Source organism: Bufo bufo, chromosome 2, assembly GCF_905171765.1.
Source record: "Bufo bufo chromosome 2, aBufBuf1.1, whole genome shotgun sequence".
NCBI lineage: Eukaryota > Metazoa > Chordata > Amphibia > Anura > Bufonidae > Bufo > Bufo bufo.
The window spans coordinates 207,999,551-208,024,938 of NC_053390.1; the positions used below are offsets into that span (position 1 = coordinate 207,999,551).

Genomic DNA, 25,388 nt, shown 5'->3' on the forward strand with positions numbered 1-25,388 from the left:
GGGTCTGGAGTGTGGTCTGTATTTGTGTAGGGGGTCTGGAGTGTGGTCTGTATTTGTGTAGGGGGTCTGGAGTGTGGTCTGTATTTGTGTAGGGGGTCTGGAGTGTGGTCTGTATTTGTGTAGGGGGTCTGGAGTGTGGTCTGTATTTGTGTAGGGGGTCTGGAGTGTGGTCTGTATTTGTGTAGGGGGTCTGGAGTGTGGTCTGTATTTGTGTAGGGGGTCTGGAGTGTGGTCTGTATTTGTGTAGGGGGTCTGGAGTGTGGTCTGTATTTGTGTAGGGGTCTGGAGTGTGGTCTGTATTTGTGTAGGGGGTCTGGAGTGTGGTCTGTATTTGTGTAGGGGGTCTGGAGTGTGGTCTGTATTTGTGTAGGGGGTCTGGAGTGTGGTCTGTATTTGTGTAGGGGGTCTGGAGTGTGGTCTGTATTTGTGTAGGGGGTCTGGAGTGTGGTCTGTATTTGTGTAGGAGGTCTGGACTGTGGTTTGTATTTGTGTAGGGGTCTGGAGTGTGGTCTGTATTTGTGTAGGGGTCTGGAGTGTGGTCTGTATTTGTGTAGGGGGTCTGGTGTGTTTTCTGTATATTTCTACAGGTCTTATATAAATGGGTGATGCCTGAAGAAAATAACAGTCCTAAACCTGCCGCTTTGTGACCCCCTCTTCGGAATCTCCCTCATGTCCTGTCAGAAATGAGCTTCTATAATTATTACAATAAATCTATAGGAAAGCTGCCGACATTTCATTCCACCGTGACTCCTTTCACTTCCCAGCAGGACACTGTGCAGGTAACTTCTCTCCACAGCTCTGTCTGGTCCATACTTTGCATCACTGGAGCTGCACATATAACCTGTAGGACTGTGGCAGCCCTTTCAGTCAGGGTAGAAGAAGAAGCGCTGACCGGTAAATGTAGCAGCAGCAGCCGTGGACCCGGGCAGTGCGGGCACCGACACCTCCCGCCTCAGCGGCGAGGCCACGCCCACCGCCGTTATAAGCAGCGGCTCCCGCTGAGCCCCGCACTCAGCTGTGCTGTCCCGGGATGGGAGAGTGGCCCTCAGCTCAGGACTCCTCGCCGCCCCTCCAGTGACTCCCCATGGACGCAGCAGTGGATTCTGATATTGTGTGGAGGAATATTACAGCAGCACTGGCGGTAAGCACTGCGCCTTACATACCGTCCTTTATCACCGGGGTCCTGATGGGTTTCTGCTGATTCTAATATGGGAAATGTCCAATGTAATAATCCTGTGTAAACAGGCAAATATCATATCAAACCCAGAAATAATCGTGACCCAGACCTAGTTCTCATTGCTCCAGTGACAGATCGGGAAAGCCTTTGTGAAGCCACAGGTTGTTGTTGTGCTAGATCGTCAAGATACGATCGTAATCGTCAGCAGATCTTTGCCCGATTCTTTGTCCTTGGCTGTTTAATATAAGTACTAGTAGTCTTTATCCTTGTGAAGGCCATGGATGTGTGTGCTGCTAATGGGTTAAGTCTGCCTGGTCCTGGTCATTTCTGTGGGATTCAGAGTGAATCACTGTATGAGATGATATGAGATAGACAGTGATAGATAGATAGTTATAGATAGATAATAGACAGTGATAGGTAGGTAGATAGATAGATAGATAGATAATAGATAGATAGATAATAGATAGATAGATAGATAGACAGTGATAGATGGATGGATAGATAGATAGATAGATAGATAGATAATAGATAGATAGATAGATAGATAGATAGATAATAGATAGATAGATAAATAAATAAATGATAGATACTAGATACATAATGGGATGATAGATAATAGATAATGAGATAATAGGTAATCAGATAGATAGTAGATGGATAGAAAATAGATATTTGATAGATACATAGATAAAGATAGGTAGACAGATATGGAATAGATAATAGACAGATGATAGATAGATATGAAGTAGACTGATTGATTGATTGATAGATTAGACAAATAAAAAAATAAAATCCAGCACTCCAAAATGAGATCCAATGTGAAGTGTTTATTGCAGCGTTTCAGCTCCGTCCTCAGAGTCTTTGTCAAGCAAAGTGCGACCGACTTGGGGAGATCTCTGCAGACGGACCCTTTCGGTGCTGGTCTGTGGTATCCCCCGCCTGCCGGAGGGGTCGGGTCAGGAACGGCCTCCAGCATAGGGGGCATAAACTGAAAGCCACCTGCTTCGCTGTAGATTTCTGGCTTCATTTGCACCAGAAAATGGGCATAAATCAAGATAAATTTGTCGCGGGTGCTGGCCACGGCCCCTTCACACCCTTACCACGTCCCCTTTCCGAAAAGTGGGGAGGAAGAAGGGGGGGGGGCGTCAAAACTACAACCATAAAGCCGCATACAAGTAGTTTGCAACTTTTTGAGGGCACTTTTCTGGCATCCATATTATACAGCAGGCGTGTCAGTGACATAATGAAGCATACATGACACAGATCTATAGCTGACATACACAGGACCATGATGTGCCGCTATGTGTGTCATGTTCGGACTTCACTGTATCCCTGCCCCCAAATTGGGAATCGGTTTTTATAATCTATTTATTGGACTAGCTGAATATCATTCGGGCACTTCTATATATTGGACATTAATGGCCACTATGTATCATTATGTGATCTATGGATTTATGTCATGTATGTTTCTAAATGAATCATCTTAATTATGGCATTGACACACATCGACAGATGGATAAATATGAGATGATAGATAAATAGACAGATGGATAAATATTAGATGATACATAGATATGTAGATAGATAGATAAAGGCCTCATGCACAGACCGTTTGGGTCCACATCCGAGCCACCGTTTTGGCGGCTCAGATGCGGACCAGTCACTTCAATGGGGCCACAAAAGATGTGGATAGCACTCCGTGTCCTGTCCGCATCCGTGGCTCCGTTCCGCGGCCCTGCTAAAAAAACTAACATGTCCTATTCTTGTCCACGCTTTGCAGGACAAGGATAGGCATTTATATTGCCGGCGCCTGTTCCGTTCTACAAATTGCGGAAGGCAACACGGGCGGCTTCTGTTTTTTGCGGATCCGCGGTTTGCGGACCTCAAAAAACGGCACGTACTGTATACGGTATATGCCATATGGAAAAACGGAACAGAAATGGAAACACAACAGAAACAAAAAACTGATCCGTGAAAAACGGACCGCAAAACACTGAAAAAGCCATACGTTCGTGTGAACTAGGCCTAAGAGGACTGAAACGTCTCTTTGGTGATTAAGGCCTCTTTCACACGACCGTATGGCTTTTTCAGTGTTTTGCAGTCCATTTTTCACAGATCCGTTGTGTTTCCGTTTTCGTTCCGTTTTTCCGTATGGCATATACAGCATACAGTAATTACATAGAAAAAATTGGTCTGGGCATAACATTTTCAATAGATGGTTCCGCAAAAACAGAACCGATACGGAAGACATACGGATGCATTTCCATATGTGTTCCGTTTTTTTGCAGACCCATTGACTTGAATGGAGCCACGGAACGGGATTTGTGGGCAATAATAGGACATGTTCTATCTTTCAACAGAACAAAAAAACAGAAATACGGAAACGGAATGCATACGGAGTACATTCCGTTTTTTGCAGAACCATTCAAATGAATGGTTCCGTATACGGACCGTATACGAACGCAAAAAATGGCCCGTAAACGGGGGGAAAAAAACGGTCGTGTGAAAGAGGCCTAAAGAACACCACTTTTGATTTACATCCCTGGGAGTGCCGTGAAATTTCTTTGAGTTTATTTGTTTGGATGTTGGATCGCTTCCGCAGCCACTGGCACACCGCAATTGCGTTTTCTGCTGTGTTGTCCACATACACGAAGGATTGGTTAGATACAGGGGTGGGATTAAAATTTTTAACAACAGGTTCCCTACTTAATGGCGGACACGCGGCGTCACGACACATGTTTACATACACCATATATATGCAACTTAAATACACCATATACATGGTACACATACATAAATACACCATATATACACTACACACATATCACCCCACTTTTAAAAAGCCTAAGGCCCCTTTCACACGAGCGAGTTTTCCGTGCGGATGCGTTGCGGGAGGTGAACGCACAGCATCCGCACGGGATCCTGACCCATTCATTTCTGTGGGGCTGTTCACATGAGCGGGGATTTTCACGCATCACTTGTGCGTTGCGTGAAAAACGCAGCATGCTCCGCTTTGTGCGTTTTTCACGTAACGCAAGCCCCATAGAAATGAATGGGGTTGCGTGAAAATCGCAAGCATCCGCAAGCAAGTACGCATGGTTGCTAGGAGACGATCGGGATGGAGACCCGATCATTATTATTTTCTCTTATAACATGGTTATAAGGGAAAATAATAGCATTCTGAATACAGAATGCATAGTAAAACAGCGCTGTAGGGGTTAAAAAAAATAAAAAATCATTTAACTCACCTTAGTCCACTTGATCGCGATGCCGGCATCTCCTTCTGTCCCCTTTACTGAAAAGGACCTGTGGTGAGCATTAATTATAGGTCAGGGACCTTTGATGACGTCACTCCGGTCATCAAATGGTACGTCACATGATCTTTTACCATGGTGAATCACCGGAGTGACGTCATCAAAGGTCCTTTACCTATAATTAATGCTCACCACAGGTCCTATTCAGTAAAGGGGACAGAAGGAGATGCCGGGCCGCGATTAATTGGACTAAGGCTACTTTCACACGAGCGTTCGGAGCGGATCCGTCTGATGTTTCATCAGACGGATCCGCTCCGATAATGCAGACGTTTGCATCCGTTCAGAACGGATCCGTCTGCATTATAACTTAGAAAATTTTCTAAGTCAGAAAGTAGCCTGAGCGGATCCGTCCAGACTTTACATTGAAAGTCAATGGGGGACGGATCCGCTTGAAGATTGAGCCATATAGTGTCATCTTCAAGCGGATCCGTCCCCATTGACTTCCATTATAAGTCTGGACGGATCCGCTCACCTCCGCACGGCCAGGCGGACACTCGAACGCTGCAAGCAGCGTTCAGGTGTCCGCTCACTGAGCGGAGCGGAGGCTGAGCGCTGGCAGGCGGATGCATTCTCAGTGGATCCGCCTCCACTGAAAATGCATTAGGGCCGGACGGTTGCGTTCAGGGCCGCTTGTGAGCCCCTTCAAACGGAGCTCACGAGCGGACACCCGAACGCTCGTGTGAAAGTAGCCTAAGGTGAGTTAAATGATTTTTTTTTTTTTTAACCCCTCTAGCGCTGTTTTACTATGCATTCTGTATTCAGAATGCTATTATTTTCCCTTATAACCATGTTATAAGGGAAAATAATACAATCTACAGAACACCGATCCCAAGCCCGAACTTCTGTGAAGAAGTACGGGTTTGGGTACCAAACATGTGCGATTTTTCTCACGCGAGTGCAAAACGCATTACAACGTTTTGCACTCGCGCAGAAAAATCGCGGGTGTTCCCGCAACGCACCCGCACATTTTCCCGCAACGCCCGTGTGAAAGAGACCTAAGGCCCCTTTCACACGAGCGAGTATTCCGCGCGGATGCGATGCGGGACCCGCGCTGAATACCGACCCATTCATTTCTATGGGGCTGTTCACATGAGCGGGGATTTTCACGCATCACTTGTGCGTTGCGTGAAAATCGCAGCATGCTCCTCTTTGTGCGTTTTTCACGTAACGCAGGCCCCATAGAAATAAATGGGGTTGCGTGAAAATCGCAAGCATCCTCAAGCAAGTGTGGATGCGGTGCGATTTTCATGCACGGTTGCTAGGAGACGATCGGGATGGAGACCCGATCATTATTATTTTCCCTTATAACATGGTTATAAGGGAAAATAATAGCATTCTGAATACAGAATGCATAGTAAAACATCGCTGGAGGGGTTAAAAAAAAAAATTAAACTCACCTTAATCCACTTGATCGTGGCCCGGCATCTCCTTCTGTCTCCTTTGCTGAACAGGACCTGTGGTGAGCATTTTACAGGTAAAGGACCTTTGGTGACGTCACTCCGATCATCACATGATCGTTTACCATGGTGATGGATCATGTGATGACCGGAATGACGTCACCAAAGGTCCTGTTGCTGCACAGAGATCAGATGAAGACAGAAGGAGATGCCGGGCATCGCGATCAAGTGGACTAAGGTGAGTTACATTTTTGAAAACATTTTTTTTACCCCTCCAGCGATGTTTTACTATGCATTCTGTATTCAGAATGCTATTATTTTCCCTTATAACCATGTTATAAGGGGAAATAATACAATCTACAGAACACCGATCCCAAGCCCAAACTTCTGTGAAGAAGTTCGGGTTTGGGTACCAAATACGCGCGATTACAATGTTTTGCACTCGTGCGGAAAAATCGCAGGTGTTCCCGCAACACACCCGCACATTTTCCCGCAATGCCCGTGTGAAAGAGGCCTAAGGAGCTAAACTATGGAATGGCAGCGCTCATCTCCAGCTGCCACTGTAATTTTAACAATCGGATCTGGAGAACCTGAGGGAACTGGCTGAATCCCATGCCTGGTTAGATAGAAATGAGATGATGGATACTATACATACAGTACTATCTAAATGGCTCTCTTCTCATTGGGGAGTGTGCCAGTAATTAGGCTGTAGGGCTGAGGATGAATCCGCAGTCTTCACTGACACTTGAGACTCACTGACTGCCGACAAGTTGACCAGAAAGCAGAGGGAAAATGCGGTTTCTTGAGTTGTGTTCTCTATAATCAGGATATTCCTTGTGTAAAGAGGGATTGCTATAATAGGAATGTCTGAGGGAGTAGTTCTGTAGTGAAGGCTCCTGGAAGGTAATCCTTCCCTTTTCTGTGTAGGTAACCCCTCATCGCTACCTGGTCGGTTGGGTGAGATGCCTTAGATGCCGCTCAAGGAGTACCGGTCCTCACTGAAGAGACACAGTAGGTCAAGGTCACGCTCCTTTTTGGACGAGTGTCTGGTTTGACTGACTTGAGCTAATTTGTTACCTCCCCCTCCCCCACGGAGCATTGCCAGAAAATAAGTCTTCATTTACCCACTGGCAGTGATGGCCAGTTCGCATTGTTCGCCCGCAAACATATGCGGGCTGCCATCTTTTTTCACAAGTCCGGCGAGGCGCAGGTAAGCCCTTACCTGTGCCGCGAGCCGTTCTGAAAACAAATGCGGTCACCGGGAGCAGGCAGTTTCGAGAACAGCCCGATGATGGCCCCCGGTGGCTGTTCTCGGAACTGCCTGCTCCCGCTGACCGCACTTGTTTTCAGACCGTTTCGCGCACATGCACAAGTAAGGACTTACCTGCGCCTCGCCGGACTTGTGAAAAAAGATGGCAGCCCGCATATGTTCGCATGCGAACTGGCCATCACTGCCCACTGGTTTCTTCAGTGAGAACCACCTCTCAGCTCCATCTAAGGCAGGCATCCTCAAACTGCGGCCCTCCAGCTGTTGCAAAACTACAAATCCCAGCATGCCCGAACAGCCTACAGAGGTATCAGCCTACAGCAGGGCATTATGGGAGTTGTAGTTTTACAACAGCTGGAGGGCCGCAGTTTGAGGATGCCTGATCTAAGACATCTCATCCAGCTTAGTAAATCAGCTAATCACTTCCACCAGGGTAATCATGCCCCTTTCTGGATAGTGTTTTAAATGGAATTGTTTAATACATTTGGTGCAGGTCACTTGTTAAACTCCCTGGAAAAAGTCTAAGGCCCCTTTCACACGGGCGAGTATTCCCCGCGGATGCACCCGCCCTGAATACCGACCCATTCATTTCTATGGGGCTGTTCAGATGAGCGATGATTTTCACGCATCACTTATGCGTTGCGTGAAAATCGCAGCATGCTCTATATTCAGCGTTTTTCACGCAACGCATGCCCCATAGAAGTGAATGGGGTTGCGTGAAAGCAAGCAACTGCGGATGCGGTGCGATTTTCACGCACGGTTGCTAGGAGACGATCGGGATGAAGACCCGATCATTATTATTTTCCCTTATAACATGGTTATAAGGGAAAATAATAGCATTCTGAATACAGAATGCTTAGTACAATAGGGCTGGAGGGGTTAATATTTTTTTTTTTTATAATTTAAAGAGGACCTTTCACTTGTAAAAACAATGTGAACTAAGTATGCTGACATGTAGAGCGGCGCCCGGGGATCTCAATGCACTTACTATTATCCCGGGGCGCCGCTCCGTTCTCCCGTTATGCCCTCCGGTACCTTTGCTCTGTAAGTTATAGTAGGCGGTGTCTGCCCTTGTCCTGTGGGCGTCTCCTTCTCCTTGGCTGCAGCGCTGGCCAATCACAGCGCACAGCTCACAGCCTGGGAGTTTTTTTTCTCCCAGGCTGTGAGCTGTGCGCTGCGATTGGCCAGCGCTGCAGCCTAGAAGAAGTTCGGGTTTGGGTACCAAACATGCGCGATTTTTCTCACGCGCGTGCAAAATGCATTACAATGTTTTGCACTCACGCGGAAAAATCGTGGGTGTTCCCGCAACGCACCCGCACATTTTCCCGCAACGCCCGTGTGAAACCAGCCTAAGGCCTCTTTCACACGAGCGTGTCCGGATAAGGTCCAGATGCGTTGCGGCAAACCCGCGCGAGTAGGTACCCAATTGCAGTCAGTTTTGACTGCGATTGCGTTCCGTTGTTCAGTTTTTATCGCGCGGGTGCAATGTGTTTTGCACGCGCGTGATAAAAAACTGAATGTGGTACCCAGACCCGAACTTCTTCACAGAAGTTCAGGTTCGGGTTCAAAGTTGTGTAGATTGTATTATTTCCCCTTATAACATGGTTATAGGGGAAAATAATTGCATTCTTAATACAGAATGCATAGTACAATAGGGCTGGAGGGGTTAAAAATATAAAAAAAAAATTAACTCACCTTAATCCACTTGTTCACGCAGCCGGCATCTCTTCTGTCTTCTTCTTTGAGGAATAGGACCTTTGATGACATCACTACGCTCATCACATGGTCCGTCACATGATCCATCACCATGGGAAAAGATCATGTGATGGACCATGTGATGAGCGTAGTGACGTCATCAAAGGTCCTATTCCTCAAAGAAGAAGACAGAAGAGATGCCGGCTGCACGAACAAGTGGATTAAAAATGTATTTATATTTTTTTTAACCCCTCCAGCCCTATTGTACTATGCATTCTGTATTCAGAATGCTATTATTTTCCCTTATAACCATGTTATAAGGGAAAATAATAAAGATCGGGTCCCCATCCCGATCGTCTCCTAGCAACCGAGCGTGAAAATCGCACCGCATCCGCACTTGCTTGCGGATGCTTGCGATTTTCACGCAGCCCCTTTCACTTCTATGGGGCCTGCGTTGCGTGAAAAACGCACAATATAGAACATGCTGCGGTTTTCACGTAACGCAAAAGTGATGCGTGAAAATCTCCGCTCATGTGCACAGCACCATAGAAATGAATGGGTCCGGATTCAGTGTGGAAATCCCGCCCGTGTGAAAGAGGCCTAAAGCGTACCAATACGCCTTAGACTTTCTCCTTCTTTTCATCAGCGTAGGACGCGCTGTGAACGGCACAGGCAGAACAGTGATGCCTGTGCCTGCAGTAACCAATAGCAAAGCTCCGGATAGCAAGGAGCTTTGCTATTGGTTAGTTTGGGCAGGCGCAGGAGCGATACAGGTCCTGCAGCAGGGAAAGCCGGCGGGCGCTGAAAGGAGGAGGGGAGGGCTCCTGGGGGATGTTTGAATATGGAGTGCCTGGCACGCTGCACAAGGACCCTTATTTAGACCAGTAATGTATAAATCCACACCTCTTAGGCCCCGTTCACACCACCACTATTTATTTCTGTTGTTCTGCTCATCTAATGGAGCAAAACAACTAAAATAACGGAAGTGCTGGATCGGGCACGTAAGGCTGGGTTTTTGTCATACGATCAACATACACAACAGATGCCATACTGTGACATCCATCACCATGGAGTGCCATTGTAAAAAAAAAAGTACTTGGCAGGATAGGAAAGTGGAGTGTATCATGTTTTTCCATCCTGCAAAGTCCAGCAAAAAAACATGTAGGCTAACGTTTCTTTTTTTTTTTACAATGGAATTCTATGGTGACAGATGCCACAGTATGGCGTCTGTCTGAGGCATCTGTTAATGTACATACGTTTTTTGTGTGTACATTAAATATATGGCAAAAATGTCATGTGAACCCGGCTTAACTGACAGGGAAGAGGCTGAACAGACCCCGCTTACTATGATGGAGTCCGTTCAGTTTCCATTCACGAGCCTGTCTTTTTACCAGACTGCATACAAGGCTTTTTTGTCTGGTCTTTAGGCAGAATCTGCAACAGAGGCTCCAAACGCATCCTCCAACGCAGATGTGAGCAAGTGTAGGCAGATATATTATGTATTTGAATTACCATATTTTTCGCCCTATAAGACGCACTCCCCCCCCCCCCCCCCAGTGGGGGAAAAATAGCAGTGCGTCTTATGGGGCAAATTATGCAATTTACAATGATACACGGCCATCGTGATGCCGCTAAGCGCGGTCGGCGGGTATATCAACATGAATGAAGCAGGCGGCACGGGCGCGTGACGTGGTGAGTGACGCGCCGTCCACCCACCCTACCGGCCTGCCTTCTCCCTCCTCTCTGCTACGGAACTTAATGTTGTAAGTAATACAGATGGATTACACATGATTATTATATCTTAACAATGCAGGTTAGATAAGATTATACAACAGTGAGCGGGGCCAGTGCATTAGACTACAGGGATTGCACTAGTCCCTGCTGTCATTCCTAATCCAGATGCCGGCCCCCAGCCCCTGTATTGGGGTTCATTCACACTGCAGAGACACTGTTATGGGGGGGGGGGGGGATCTGTGGATGGCACATAGCATTAGATGCTATATATGTGTCATCCACAGATCCCCCCCCATAGCAGTGTCATCCACAGATCCCCCCCATAGCAATGTCATCCATAGATGTCCCCATAGCAGTGTCATCCACAGATGTCCCCATAACAGTGCCATCTAGAGATCCCCATAACAGTGCCATCCAGAGATGCCCATAACAGTGCCATCCAGAGATCCCTCATAACAGTGCCATCCAGAGATCCCCTCCATAACAGTGTAAACACAAAAGGGGTTGGTCAGCACATCCCAATGTGCAGGTGCACGCTGCTATGACTGGAAACAAAACAACACAACATATAATGCAACATCTCTCTGCGAACCAAATAAAGTACAAAAACATATTATAATGCTTATGCAATGCTAATGAAGTAGAGATGCTTGGCAAATACATTTTGTACAAAATTAGGTAGGTACAGGTAGAACGTAGTGTTAGGTTCCCGTCTTACAGAGATCGTAGGTAGGTACAGGTACAGGTAGAATGTAGTGTTAGGTTCCCGTCTTACAGAGATCACCTTGACGTGCGGCAGACGGGCACAAATCATTTTGTACAAAATATATTTGCCAAGCATCTCTACTTTATTAGCATAGCATAATCATTATAATACAGTCCTGATCAAAAGTTTAAGACCACTTGAAAAATGGCAAAAAATCATATTTAGCATGGCTGGATCTTAATGAGGTTCCAAGTAGAGCTTTAACATGCAACAAGAAGAAATGGGAATGAGACAAAACATTTTTTAAGCATTCAATTTAATGAAAACAACGAATAAACTAAAACAGGCTGTTTTTCAGCTGATCAAAAGTTTAGGACCACATGCCTTTAAAAGGCCAAATCTGTGCAAAGATGTGGATTCATTGTCATTTTCTGTCAGGTAGTCACATGTTGTGATGGCAAAGGCAAAAAAATCTCCCTTTTTGAACGTGGTCGGGTTGTTGAACTGCATAAGCAGGGTCTCTCACAGCGCGCCATCGCTGCTGAGGTGTGACGCAGTAAGACAGTCATTTGGAATTTCTTAAATGATCCTGAGGGTTATGGAACAAAAAAGTCAAGTGGAAGACCCAAAAAAATTTCACCAGCACTGAGTCGGAGGATCCAATTGGCTGTCCGTCAAGACACTGGACGATCCTCGACCCAAATTAAGGCTCTTACTGGTGCTGACTGCAGCCCCATAACCATCAGACGGCATCTGAGACTGAAGGGCTTCAAAAACAAAAAACGTCTTAAAAGACCTCATCTCCTTGAAGGCCACAGAACTGCTCGTTTGGACTTTGCAAGAGAGCACCAAACATGGGACATTCAAAGGTGGAAGAAATTTTTATTCTCTGATGAGAAAAAATTTAACCTTGATGGTCCTGATGGTTTCCAACGTTACTGGCATGACAAGCAGATCCCACCTGAGATGTTTTCTACGCGCCACAGTGGAGGGAGCGCCATAACGGTCAGGGGTGCTTTTTCCGTCAGTGAAACAATGAAGCTTCAGGAAGTGCAGGGGCATCAAACGGCCGCTGGCTATGTCCAGATGTTGCAGAGAGCATTCCTCATGACTGAGGGCCCTCGTCTGTGTGGTAACGACTGGGTTTTTCAACAGGACAACGCTACAGTAGACAATGCCCGCAGGACAAGGGACGTCTTCCAGGAGAATAACATCACTCTTTTCCTGTGTGGTAACATCCTGCGTGTTCCCCTGATCTAAATCCAATTGAGAACCTTTGGGGATGGATGGCAAGGGAAGTTTACAAAAACGGACAACAGTTCCAGACAGTAGATGGCCTTCGTGCGGCCGTCTTCACCACTTGGAGAAATGTTCCCACTCACCTCATGGAAACGCTTGCATCAAGTTTGCCGAAACGAATTTTGGAAGTGATAAACAATAACGGCGGAGCTACTCATTACTGAGTTCATGTTTGGACGTTGGATTTCTGTTTTGGGGTGTTTAGTTTTTTTTTGGAGGTGTGGTTCTAAACTTTTGATCAGCTGAAAAACAGCCTGTTTCAGTTTATTCGTTGTTTTCATTAAATTAAATGCTCAAAAAATGTTTTGTCTCACTCCCATTTCTTCTTGTTGCATGTTGAAGCTCTACTTGGAACCGTGTTAAGATCCAGCCATGCTAAATATGATTTTTTTTGCCATTTTTCAAGTGGTCTTAAACTTTTGATCAGGACTGTATGTTTTTGTACTTTATTTGGTTCGCAGAGAGCTGTTGCATTATATGTTGTGTTCCTTCCATAACAGTGTGTCCTCCACAGATCCCCCATAACAGTGTCCTCCACAGACCACCATTAGTTCAAAACCCACCAAAAGCACACCTTTTGGTTCAAATTTTTTTCTTTCTTATTTTCCTCTTTAAAAACCTAGGTGCGTCTTATGGGCAGGTGCGTCTTATAGGGCGAAAAATACGGTACTGCAAATTTCATACTCCTCCTCGGGTAAAAATACTCCTCAAAAATGGTCGGAGGAGTATTTTGACTCTTCTGGAAAAAATTTAGTGCGACCTCTGGTTGGGACACTTCTAGGAAAAAAAGTGATCTGTTTTGCCCTGGGGATAGAAATCATCATTGCATGAGGCCTGTGCACAACATGACTCATTTTTCTCTAGGTGACATCATCTGTTGCTTCTATTAATGTCTTACTGACTGGCTTAGTATAGACAAGATTTTACTAATGCTGTCTAATAGCTAGACAATGTGGACTTAGAGGAGAAGCTGTAGTCATCAGAACTTAAGACCCCCATCTACATTTATGTATTGTAGGCCAAACTCGCTGAGAACGGTGGGTTTGGCCGACATTTATGGATAGCTCCCAACCAGAGGCGGATTGGCCATAGACCTTACAGGGAAATTCCCAGTAGGCCGATGCCTCAGGGGTCTGCCTGAGCCCTCCTCACAGCCGGCCAGTATTTTGTGATGCACTGTGGCATTTGGCTCTGTTGGAGTGGTCTAATGTGCCACAATATGGTATTGCAGGCTCTGCCTTCCATCAATTTAGACCCGACTACAAAATGGGACCACTTTTAGTATTTTTTCCAGGGCCACTTTAAGTTCCCAGTCTGCTCCTGCTCCCAATTCTCTACCAACAGATGATGCCGGAGGAGAAAGTTCTCCGGGGACATAAGCCACCACCAAATTTGTCTGGTTTCGGCTTTTTCCACTCTTCCCTCCTAGAATACACCTACACGTTCAGCCAAGCCTGCCATGTATTATATAGGAAATAGGAAAAAGAACAAACAGCAGGTGGCGCTATACAGATACATTTTATGGAATATGTCATTGGCTACACAACATTTTTAATTACATGCAATTACAAAAGTATTAAGAACCAGGTGCTGGGTTGAAAACTGTGGAATAGTTTTCATGGGACAGCACCTTTATGCATTATTTTGCTTCAAAAAACTGGTGCACTCTATTAATTAAATCTGACCACCTAGCCATGGTCCCTTTTCTAAACTCTCTACAATAGACTCTATTGAGGCACAAAAATAATCTAAAACTATTAATAAATGTTGCATATATGAAATTGTGCCTCATTTTGAGTAGTAAATCCGCCCCATAACACCAGTCTGAGGGCTTGTTCACACAACCGTGTGCTGCCCGTGCTGTGGACGCAAATTGCGGTCAACAATGCACGGGCACCAGCCGTGGGGCTGCCGCATGCAGATTGTGACCCCATTCACTTGAATGGGGTCTGCGATCCGTCCGTTCCACAAAAAGATAGAGCAAGTTCTATCTTTTTGCGGTGCGGGGGCACGGAACGGAACCCACGGAAGCTCTCCGTAGTGCTTCCGTTCCGTGGTTCCGTTCCGCACCGCATCTCCAGATTTGCAAACACATTTAAGTGAATGGGTTTGCATCCGTGATGCGGAATGCACACGGCCGGTGCCCCGTGTATTGCGGACCTGCCGTTTGCGGGCTGCAATGCAGTAACGGAGGGGCAACGGCCGTGTGAACAAGCCCTGAAACTGATGTTTCCTGGAGCAAAAGGTGGGAAATTTGATAAAATTTGGTGCATCTTGAACTAAAACTTGCTCTAATATTTGCACAATTTTCTTTCTTTACTAATGATAAGGACAGTTTCTGGTGATGCCCCCTCCCAGTTATCCCTGCCCACCTTTCTTGTCACTTTTCAGAACTGTCGAGAAATGTCACAAATTATCATACCATGATTTTCTGTCCTAAAATGAATAAATTCCCTCCGTACCAAGAAATGTTCTGCCAACTTTTTTAGGATTTTTTATTTTGCCATCTCATTTCCTTCATCACCCCCCACAGCGGTTGTTAGTAGCAGCAGTGATGGTAACCTTGATGATTTTCTATTACTAAGCCCTTCTCCAGTATGTAGGGTGAATCCCTACCAGATATAGCGACTTGTTACCTGCCCCCTGGACACATTGGGGTCATGCTTAGCTATACAACCTATGTAAAAAGTTACTCATGGTGAAGTCTGAATGACTGATACGCACACATTAAAACCATCCATATGGTATAGGTCCATCTTTTGCTACCAAAACATCTCTGACCTGCTGAGGCATGGACGCCACATGACAGATCTCTGCACTCTGCATTGAGGCAGTCAGTCCTGCTCACATTTTAGGAAAGGTTGTTGGCGGCCATTTAAAATAATTCCCGGAGAACCTCTTTAACTATGCCTCAGCTCAGCATGCATGTTGTTATGCCCCTGAGCGACTGCAAACTAAACAGGAGCCTATTTACCTTTTACAACAGTGTGTCCATCAGCACCGTTCTCTATTATAGGGTTTGGATGAAACGTTACAATACTATGTCCATCAGCACTGTTCATGTATATTGTTATTGTGGTTACTAATAGGAATATTTTCCCCTTCTGCAGGTGTACAGTAATGTGAAATGGATACAGGTGATTACGTCTATGCTAAGGTAAAATGAATGGGTCCGCATCTGAAACGCTAAAATCGGCGGAACGGACGCGGAGACAAACAACGGTCGTGTGCATGAGGCCTAACTGTAGTCTTCTATTGGGAGCAAACAAAGGGGTTGTCCTATTTGGACATGTACGGCACATCCTTCAGACATGCCATAAAAGTGTGATTGGTTTAGGTCCCACCTCTGGGACCTGCTTCTATCTTAAGAGGGTTGTCCCATGATTAATGTAAAAAATGGAAATGCGATATCACTTTGTACGGGGCAGTCTCATCCTAACAAACTTAGAACCAGCCCTGTACCTCACATGGATCCAGAGATCTCTCCACTCGTTGCTCTGCTAGATTTATTTCAAGCTGGCAGCTCAGAGGTCATACACTTTCACACTGGGGTGTGTCCTTTCTGCTGCAGCTGGTGACAGTTGAAGGATGGAACTGAGCATGTGCTTCCATCTCGGTGAGCAGGGCAGAGAAATTAGAAAAATTGCAAACAGCAGGTGGCGCCATACAGATAGATTTCAGTGAATAACTCAGTGGCTATTTTTAATTACATGCAATTACAAAAGTATTCAGATCCAGGTGCTGGTTTGAACAATTTAGAATATTTTTCATGGGGCAACCCTTCTATATTGAACCCCATCTCACACTGACATGAATGGAAAGAGCGATTTTCACTGTGGGGCACCATGCTAGAAATAGGTGCAGGTCCCAGAGATCTGACCTACACAAGTCACACATGTATGGTATATTCTGTGGATACCCCATAAATGTTCAAAACCCTTTTAAGGTTTTTACTGGTAGCAATGAAAGAGCTTTAAATCTATTAATTGATCCAGAAAGTATTGAAAGCCTGTGAACGTTTTCATTATACTTACCTATTTTTCTGCGTTCATGTGTCAGATTTACCTGCTGATACTCATCAGGATCACATTCTGATTAACAAGGTGCTGGGTGGGTCGTACATCATGTCACAAAAATCACAGTGCTCATCTCAACATATATCAGTGCTAGTAGCATGGATACCTCTAAATACCTTAAATGCCATCATAGCATGCATACACTATCTAGTCTGACACTGCTTTCTGTGTCTCCAGGCATAGTCAGTCTCAAGAAATTCTCACAGTATTTGAATACTTCATAAAGACTCCAATCCAGGAGCCCGAATGTTGCATGAGTGCATAAAGATGTTTTCTGCATTATCTATCTATTTCATATCTATCTAGAAAGAAGATACAAAAAGTTTCTTATCTATCTATGCCAGCAACCTGTCCTAGAATGTGAGTCTAATGGCTCATGCACATGAACGTGTTTCCCCCTGCCCATGCTGGCGACCACAAATAGTGGCCCGCACTGCCTGGGCACCGGACGTATGCCTGCCGTTTGCGGATGCAGACCCATTCCGCGATCCGCAAGACTTAGTCCGTATCGCAAAAAGAACATGTTCTATTTTTTGCAGTGCGTAGGCATGGACTGAAATCTCACGGAAGCGCTCTGTAGTGCTTCCGTGGGCTTCCGCTCTATGCGTCCGCTCCTCACCGCTCCATTTCTTGCAGATTGCAGGCTTGAATGGGTTCGCACCCGTGATACGGAGCGCACACGGCCGGTTCCCGTATATTGCAGACCTGCTGTTTGCGGGCTGCAATACGGGCACGGGCTGCACACGTTCATGTGCATGAACCCTTACGGACAGTGGATGTGGACCCACTGTGCAAGCTAACAAGTTTGGCTTTAAGCTAAACCTAAAAGGTGTGGTCCTGGCGGTTCCTTGGTATTCACCCTTTAACTCCTGTACAGGGATCTAGACTTCACTGCAGGGAACCAAGTAGAACGCTACCTCCTGGAGTAGTTCTGGTGTAGTCAGAGACACCCGTGCAAAGCACCAAGGACTCAGGCAAATAGCGTAATCTGAACACAGTCCAAAGTCGGGGCAGGCTGAGTACTTGCATATTCCAAATAATTCCAGGGTTAGGGGAGGCTGAGTACATGCTTAACTCGGGTCACAGTTCCAAGGTCGGGCAGGAGGCAAGGAGCAGAATCAGTAGACAGACAAGTTATGTTACACAGGTATTCAGAGAAGGGATCACCTTCGCTGGTTACTAGCAACTAGAAAAGCTCAGATGAGGAGGTGGTTCCACAGCCCTGCTAAATAGGGAGGCTGATCCGCAACTTAACTAGAAGCTGAACAGGGGCAGGAGGAAGGGATTAACTCTTGCAGTGCTGAAGGAAAGTTCACAGAACACTAGTTCCAATTCACACAGGGAGAGTAGAGCAACGTCCGTGCCTGCCCGGAACAGCAAGACAGCTGCGGGAACAGACTGGTTGGCACTACTTGCAGGGCTGCCAAGGGGGGTGAGGTGGCAGCCTCACAACAGACTACTTTGCTCTACAATAAATGATAATGATGGTATCCTGCCTATGATATGCCATCATGGCTGAGCAGCCTGAGAGGAACACTCACCAATGTGTAATGTATGCAAGTGCCAGAGCACAGTGTGTAGTGAGGCAACATCCCCCCACCTCCGAGGCAGCCCTGCAAGTGGAGGCAAGAATCCTGCTCACATTCTAGGCCAGGTTGATTGCAGCAATTTTAAGTCATTCTCAGAAAACCCCTTTAAGGGGTCTTTCACACGTGCGGATGCCGTGCGGGTAATCCGCTGCGTGAAAGAATGACAAGCTGCGCTCTGGGCAGCAGAGACCCGGAGCAGTAACATGATTGATTAAGCTCCGTGCCTCTCTGTGATCTTTTTACTACAAAATAGCGGTGACAATTTTATCTCGCTGTGATTTTGTAGTAAAAAGATCACAGAGAGGCAAGGAGCATTATCAATCATGATAATGCTCCGGGTCTCTGCTGTCCAGCGCGCAGCTTGGCTCTCATTCACGCTGCGGATGACACGCACGGCATCCGCTTGTGTGAAACAGCCCTAAGGCCCCTTTCACACGGGCGAGTATTCCGCGCGGATGCGTGAGTTGAACGCATTGCACCCGCACTGAATCCTGACCCATTCATTTCTATGGGACTGTGCACACGAGCTGTGATTTTCACGCATCACTTGTCCGTTGCGTGAAAATTGCAGCATGCCCCTCTTTGTGCGTTTTTCACGTAACGCAGGCCCCATAGAAATGAATGGGGTTGCGTGAAAATCGCAAGCATCCGCAACCAAATGCGGATGCGGTGCGATTTTCACGCACAGTTGCTAGGTGACGATCGGGATGGGGACCCGATCATTATTATTTCCCCTTATAACATGGTTATAAGGGAAAATAATAGCATAGCATAGTACAATAGGGCTGGAGGGGTTAAAATATAAATAAATAATAATTTAACTCACTTTAATCCACTTGTTCGCGCAGCCGGCATCTTTTCTGTCTTCATCTGTGCTGTGAGCAATAGGACCTTTGATCACCATGGTGATGGATCATGTGATGGACCATGTGATGAACGCAGTGACGTCATCAAAGGTCCTATTGCTCACAGATGAAGACCGAAGAGATGCCGGCTGCGCGAACAAGTGGATTAAGGTGAGTTAAATTTGTTATTTTATTTTTTTTAACCCCTCCAGCCCTATTGTACTATGCATTCTGTATTCAGAATGCTATTATTTTCCCTTATAACCATGTTATAAGGGGAAATAATACAATCTACACTACAACTAACCCAAACCTGAACTTCTGTAAAGAAGTTCGGGTCTGGGTACCACAGTCGGTTTTTTATCACGCGCGTGCAAAACACATTGCACCCGGACACGCCCGTGTGAAAGAGGCCTAAGAGTGCCTTCACACACGGCAGATTTTGTCTCTGCAGCTGAAAATCAGTTCTTTCATGTAAATAAAGTTGTTTAACCACCTCCGGACCGCCTAACGCAGGATCGCGTTCCGGAGGTGGCAGCCCTGCGCAGAGTCACGCATATATGCGTCATCTCGCGATGGCCGAGATTTCCTGTGAACGCGCGCACACAGGCGCGCGCGCTCACAGGAACGGAAGGTAAGAGAGTTGATCTCCAGCCTGCCAGCGGCGATCGTTCGCTGGCAGGCTGGAGATGTGTTTTTTTTAACCCCTAACAGGTATATTAGACGCTGTTTTGATAACAGCGTCTAATATACCTGCTACCTGGTCCTCTGGTGGTCCCATTTGTTTGGATCGACCACCAGAGGACACAGGTAGCTCAGTAAAGTCCCACCAAGCACCACTACACTACACTACACTACACCCCCCCCCCCCGTCACTTATTAACCCCTTATTAGCCCCTGATCACCCCTGATCACCCCATATAGACTCCCTGATCACCCCCCTGTCATTGATCACCCCCCTGTCATTGATTACCCCCCTGTAAAGCTCCATTCAGATGTCCGCATGATTTTTACGGATCCACTGATAGATGGATCGGATCCGCAAAACGCATCCGGACGTCTGAATGAAGCCTTACAGGGGCGTGATCAATGACTGTGGTTATCACCCCATATAGACTCCCTGATCACCCCCCCTGTCATTGATTACACCCCTGTCATTGATCAACCCCCTGTAAAGCTCCATTCAGATGTCCGCATGATTTTTACGGATGCACTGATAGATGGATCGGATCCGCAAAACGCATCCGGACGTCTGAATGAAGCCTTACAGGGGCATGATCAATGAATGAAGCCTTACAGGGGCGTGATCAATGACTGTGGTGATCACCCCATATAGACTCCCTGATCACCCCCCTGTCATTGATCACCCCCCTGTCATTGATTACCCCCCTGTAAAGCTCCATTCAGACGTCCGCATGATTTTTACGGATCCACTGATAGATGGATCGGATTCGCAAAACGCATCCGGACGTCTGAATGAAGCCTTACAGGGGCATGATCAATGACTGTGGTGATCACCCCATATAGACTCCCTGATCACCCCCCTGTAAAGCTCCATTCAGATGTCCGCATGATTTTTACGGATGCACTGATAGATGGATCCGATCCGCAAAACGCATCCGGACGTCTGAATGAAGCCTTACAGGGGCATGATCAATGACTGTGGTGATCACCCCATATAGACTCCCTGATCACCCCCCTGTAAAGCTCCATTCAGATGTCCGCATGATTTTTACGGATGCACTGATAGATGGATCCGATCCGCAAAACGCATCCGGACGTCTGAATGAAGCCTTACAGGGGCATGATCAATGACTGTGGTGATCACCCCATATAGACTCCCTGATCACCCCCCTGTAAAGCTCCATTCAGATGTCCGCATGATTTTTACGGATGCACTGATAGATGGATCCGATCCGCAAAACGCATCCGGACGTCTGAATGAAGCCTTACAGGGGCATGATCAATGACTGTGGTGATCACCCCATATAGACTCCCTGATCACCCCCCTGTCATTGATTACCCCCCTGTAAAGCTCCATTCAGATGTCCGCATGATTTTTACGGATGCACTGATAGATGGATCGGATCCGCAAAACGCATCCGGACGTCTGAATGAAGCCTTACAGGGGCGTGATCAATGACTGTGGTGATCACCCCATATAGACTCCCTGATCACCCCCCTGTCATTGATTACCCCCCTGTCATTGATTACCCCCCTGTAAAGCTCCATTCAGACGTCCGCATGATTTTTACGGATCCACTGATAGATGGATCGGATCCGCAAAACGCATCCGGACGTCTGAATGAAGCCTTACAGGGGCGTGATCAATGACTGTGGTGATCACCCCATATAGACTCCCTGATCACCCCCCTGTCATTGATCAACCCCCTGTCATTGATCACCCCCCCTGTTATTGATCACCCCCCTGTCATTGATCACCCCCCCTGTCATTGATCACCCCCCCTGTCATTGATCACCCCCCCTGTCATTGATCACCCCCCCTGTCATTGATCACCCCCCCTGTCATTGATCACCCCTCTGTAAGGCTCCATTCAGACATTTTTTTGGCCCAAGTTAGCGGAATTATTATTTTTTTTTCTTACAAAGTCTCATATTCCACTAACTTGTGTCAAAAAATAAAATCTCACATGAACTCACCATACCCCTCACGGAAACCAAATGCGTAAAATTTTTTAGACATTTATATTCCAGACTTCTTCTCACGCTTTAGGGCCCCTAGAATGCCAGGGCAGTATAAATACCCCACATGTGACCCCATTTCGGAAAGAAGACACCCCCAGGTATTCCGTGAGGGGCATATTGAGTCCATGAAAGATTGAAATTTTTGTCCCAAGTTAGCGGAACGGGAGACTTTGTGAGAAAAAAATTTAAAATATCAATTTCCGCTAACTTGTGCCAAAAAAAAAAAAATTCTATGAACTCGCCATGCCCCTCATTGAATACCTTGGGGTGTCTTCTTTCCAAAATGGGGTCACATGTGGGGTATTTATACTGCCCTGGCATTCTAGGGGCCCCAAAGCGTGAGAAGAAGTCTGGTATCCAAATATCTAAAAATGCCCTCCTAAAAGGAATTTGGGCACCTTTGCGCATCTAGGCTGCAAAAAAGTGTCACACATCTGGTATCGCCGTACTCAGGAGAAGTTGGGGAATGTGTTTTGGGGTGTCATTTTACATATACCCATGCTGGGTGAGATAAATATCTTGGTCAAATGCCAACTTTGTATAAAAAAATGGGAAAAGTTGTCTTTTGCCAAGATATTTCTCTCACCCAGCAAGGGTATATGTAAAATGACACCCCAAAACACATTCCCCAACTTCTCCTGAATACGGCGATACCACATGTGTGACACTTTTTTGCAGCCTAGGTGGGCAAAGGGGCCCATATTCCAAAGAGCACCTTTAGGATTTCGCAGGTCATTTACCTACTTACCACACATTAGGGCCCCTGGAAAATGCCAGGGCAGTATAACTACCCCACAAGTGACCCTATTTTGGAAAGAAGACACCCCAAGGTATTCCGTGAGGGGCATGGCGAGTTCCTAGAATTTTTTATTTTTTGTCACAAGTTAGTGGAAAATGCTGATTTTTTTTTTTTTTTTTTTTTTCATACAAAGTCTCATATTCCACTAACTTGTGACAAAAAATAAAAACTTCCATGAACTCACTATGCCCATCAGCGAATACCTTGGGGTCTCTTCTTTCCAAAATGGGGTCACTTGTGGGGTAGTTATACTGCCCTGGCATTCTAGGGGCCCAAATGTGTGGTAAGGAGTTTGAAATCAAATTCTGTAAAAAATGACCTGTGAAATCCGAAAGGTGCTCTTTGGAATATGGGCCCCTTTGCCCACCTAGGCTGCAAAAAAGTGTCACACATCTGGTATTGCCGTACTCAGGAGAAGGTGGGGAATGTGTTTTGGGGTGTCATTTTACATATACCCATGCTGGGTGAGAGAAATATCTTGGCAAAAGACAACTTTTCCCATTTTTTTATACAAAGTTGGCATTTGACCAAGATATTTATCTCACCCAGCATGGGTATATGTAAAAAGACACCCCAAAACACATTCCCCACCTTCTCCTGAGTACGGAGATACCAGATGTGTGACACTTTTTTGCAGCCTAGGTGGGCAAAGGGGCCCATATTCCAAAGAGCACCTTTCGGATTTCACAGGTCATTTTTTACAGAATTTGATTTCAAACTCCTTACCACACATTTGGGCCCCTAGAATGCCAGGGCAGTATAACTACCCCACAAGTGACCCCATTTTGGAAAGAAGAGACCCCAAGGTATTCGCTGATGGGCATAGTGAGTTCATAGAACTTTTTATTTTTTGTCACAAGTTAGTGGAATATGAGACTTTGTAAGAAAAAAAAATCAAAAAAAAAAAATCATCATTTTCCGCTAACTTGTGACAAAAAATAAAAAGTTCTATGAACTCACTATGCCCATCAGCGAATACCTTAGGGTGTGTACTTTCCGAAATGGGGTCATTTGTGGGGTGTTTGTACTGTCTGGGCATTGTAGAACCTCAGGAAACAGGACAGGTGCTCAGAAAGTCAGAGCTGCTTCAAAAAGCGGAAATTCACATTTTTGTACCATAGTTTGTAAACGCTATAACTTTTACCCAAACCATTTTTTTTTTACCCAAACATTTTTTTTTTATCAAAGACATGTAGAACAATAAATTTAGAGCAAAATTTATATATGGATGTAGTTTTTTTTGCAAAATTTGACAACTGAAAGTGAAAAATGTCATTTTTTTGCAAAAAAATCGTTAAATTTCGATTAATAACAAAAAAAGTAAAAATGTCAGCAGCAAAGAAATACCACCAAATGAAAGCTCTATTAGTGAGAAGAAAAGGAGGTAAAATTCATTTGGGTGGTAAGTTGCATGACTGAGCAATAAACGGTGAAAGTAGTGTAGGTCAGAAGTGTAAAAAGTGGCCTGGTCTTTCAGGGTGTTTAAGCACTGGGGGCTGAAGTGGTTAAAGAGGACCTTTCATCAGAAAAAAGTGTGTGCAATTCTTATACTACCTTATCCGGCTGCTGCCACTGATGTCCGGCCAGTTTTTTTTTTTTTTCCAAAAGGACCCCCCGTTCGCCCGCTGTGCTCCGTTTGTTTCGTCGTCTCATATGCAAATGATTCTCGTGAGAACTTGAGCTCCTTCTCCCTGGCTAAGAGCGGGGCGCTGTGATTGGAATGCGCTCGCTGCCAGGGAGAAGATAAACTAAAACAGCAGAACTAAAATGTCAACGCCTACTATAACAAAGTCGCCTCATTTGCATATGAGGCGACAAAACAAACGGGGAGCACAGCGGGCGAACGGGGGGTCCTTTTGAAAAAAAAATTGCGGGAAAATGTGCGGGTGTGTTGCGGGAACACCCACGATTTTTCCGCGTGAGTGCAAAACATTGTAATGCGTTTTGCACTCGCGTGAGAAAAATCACGCATGTTTGGTACCCAAACCCGAACTTCTTCACAAAAGTTAAGGTTTGGGTTAGGTGTTGTGTAGATTGTATTATTTTCCCTTATAACATGGTTATAAGGGAAAATAATAGCATTCTGAATACAGAATGCTTAGTAGGTGATCAATTGAGGGTTAAAAAAAAATAAAAAAATTAACTCACCTTCTCATCTTGTTCGCGTAGTTCTCGGTCTCTTCTTTACTTCTTTAATGATGAGCTGTGGGCTAAAGGACCTTTGGTGATGTCAGATCACATGCTCCAATCACATGGTCCATCACCGTGGTGATGGACCATGTGATTGGAGCATGTGATCTGACGTCACCACAGGTCCTAGCCGGTAGTTCATCATTAAAGAAGTAAAGAAGAGACCGGGAACTACGCGAACAAGAGGAGAAGGTGAGTTAATTTTTTTTTTTTTTTTTTAACCCTCAATTTTATAACCTACTAAGCATTCTGTATTCAGAATGCTATTATTTTCCCTTATAACCATGTTATAAGGGAAAATAATACAGTGAATAGACTGTCACCTAGCAACCATGCGTGAAAATCGCACCGCATCCGCACTTGCTTGCGGAGGCTTGCGATTTTCACGCAACCCCATTCACTTCTATGGGGCCTGCGTTGCGTGAAAAACGCACAATATAGAGTGAACAGCCCCATAGAAATGAATGGGTCGGTATTCAGTGCGGGTGCAATGCATTCAACTCACGCATCAGCGCGGAATACTCACCCGTGTGAAAGGGGCCTAAGAATTGCACACACTTTTTTCTGATGAAAGGTCCTCTTTAAATAGATTTC

At 45.7% G+C, this 25,388-nt stretch overlaps 1 protein-coding gene across 1 annotated transcript in view; it reads left to right on the plus strand.

The window, feature by feature from the left end:
• Positions 1–376: 376 nt before the first annotated feature.
• Positions 377–25,388, plus strand: part of TMEM116 (transmembrane protein 116) — a 78,874-nt gene continuing 53,862 nt past the window's right edge. Inside the window, exons 1-2 of the mRNA XM_040416056.1 lie at positions 377–1,141; positions 15,700–15,746. Coding sequence (XP_040271990.1) covers positions 1,085–1,141; positions 15,700–15,746 — 104 coding nt within the window. The 5' untranslated portion in view covers positions 377–1,084. The remainder of the gene's footprint in view (positions 1,142–15,699; positions 15,747–25,388) is intronic.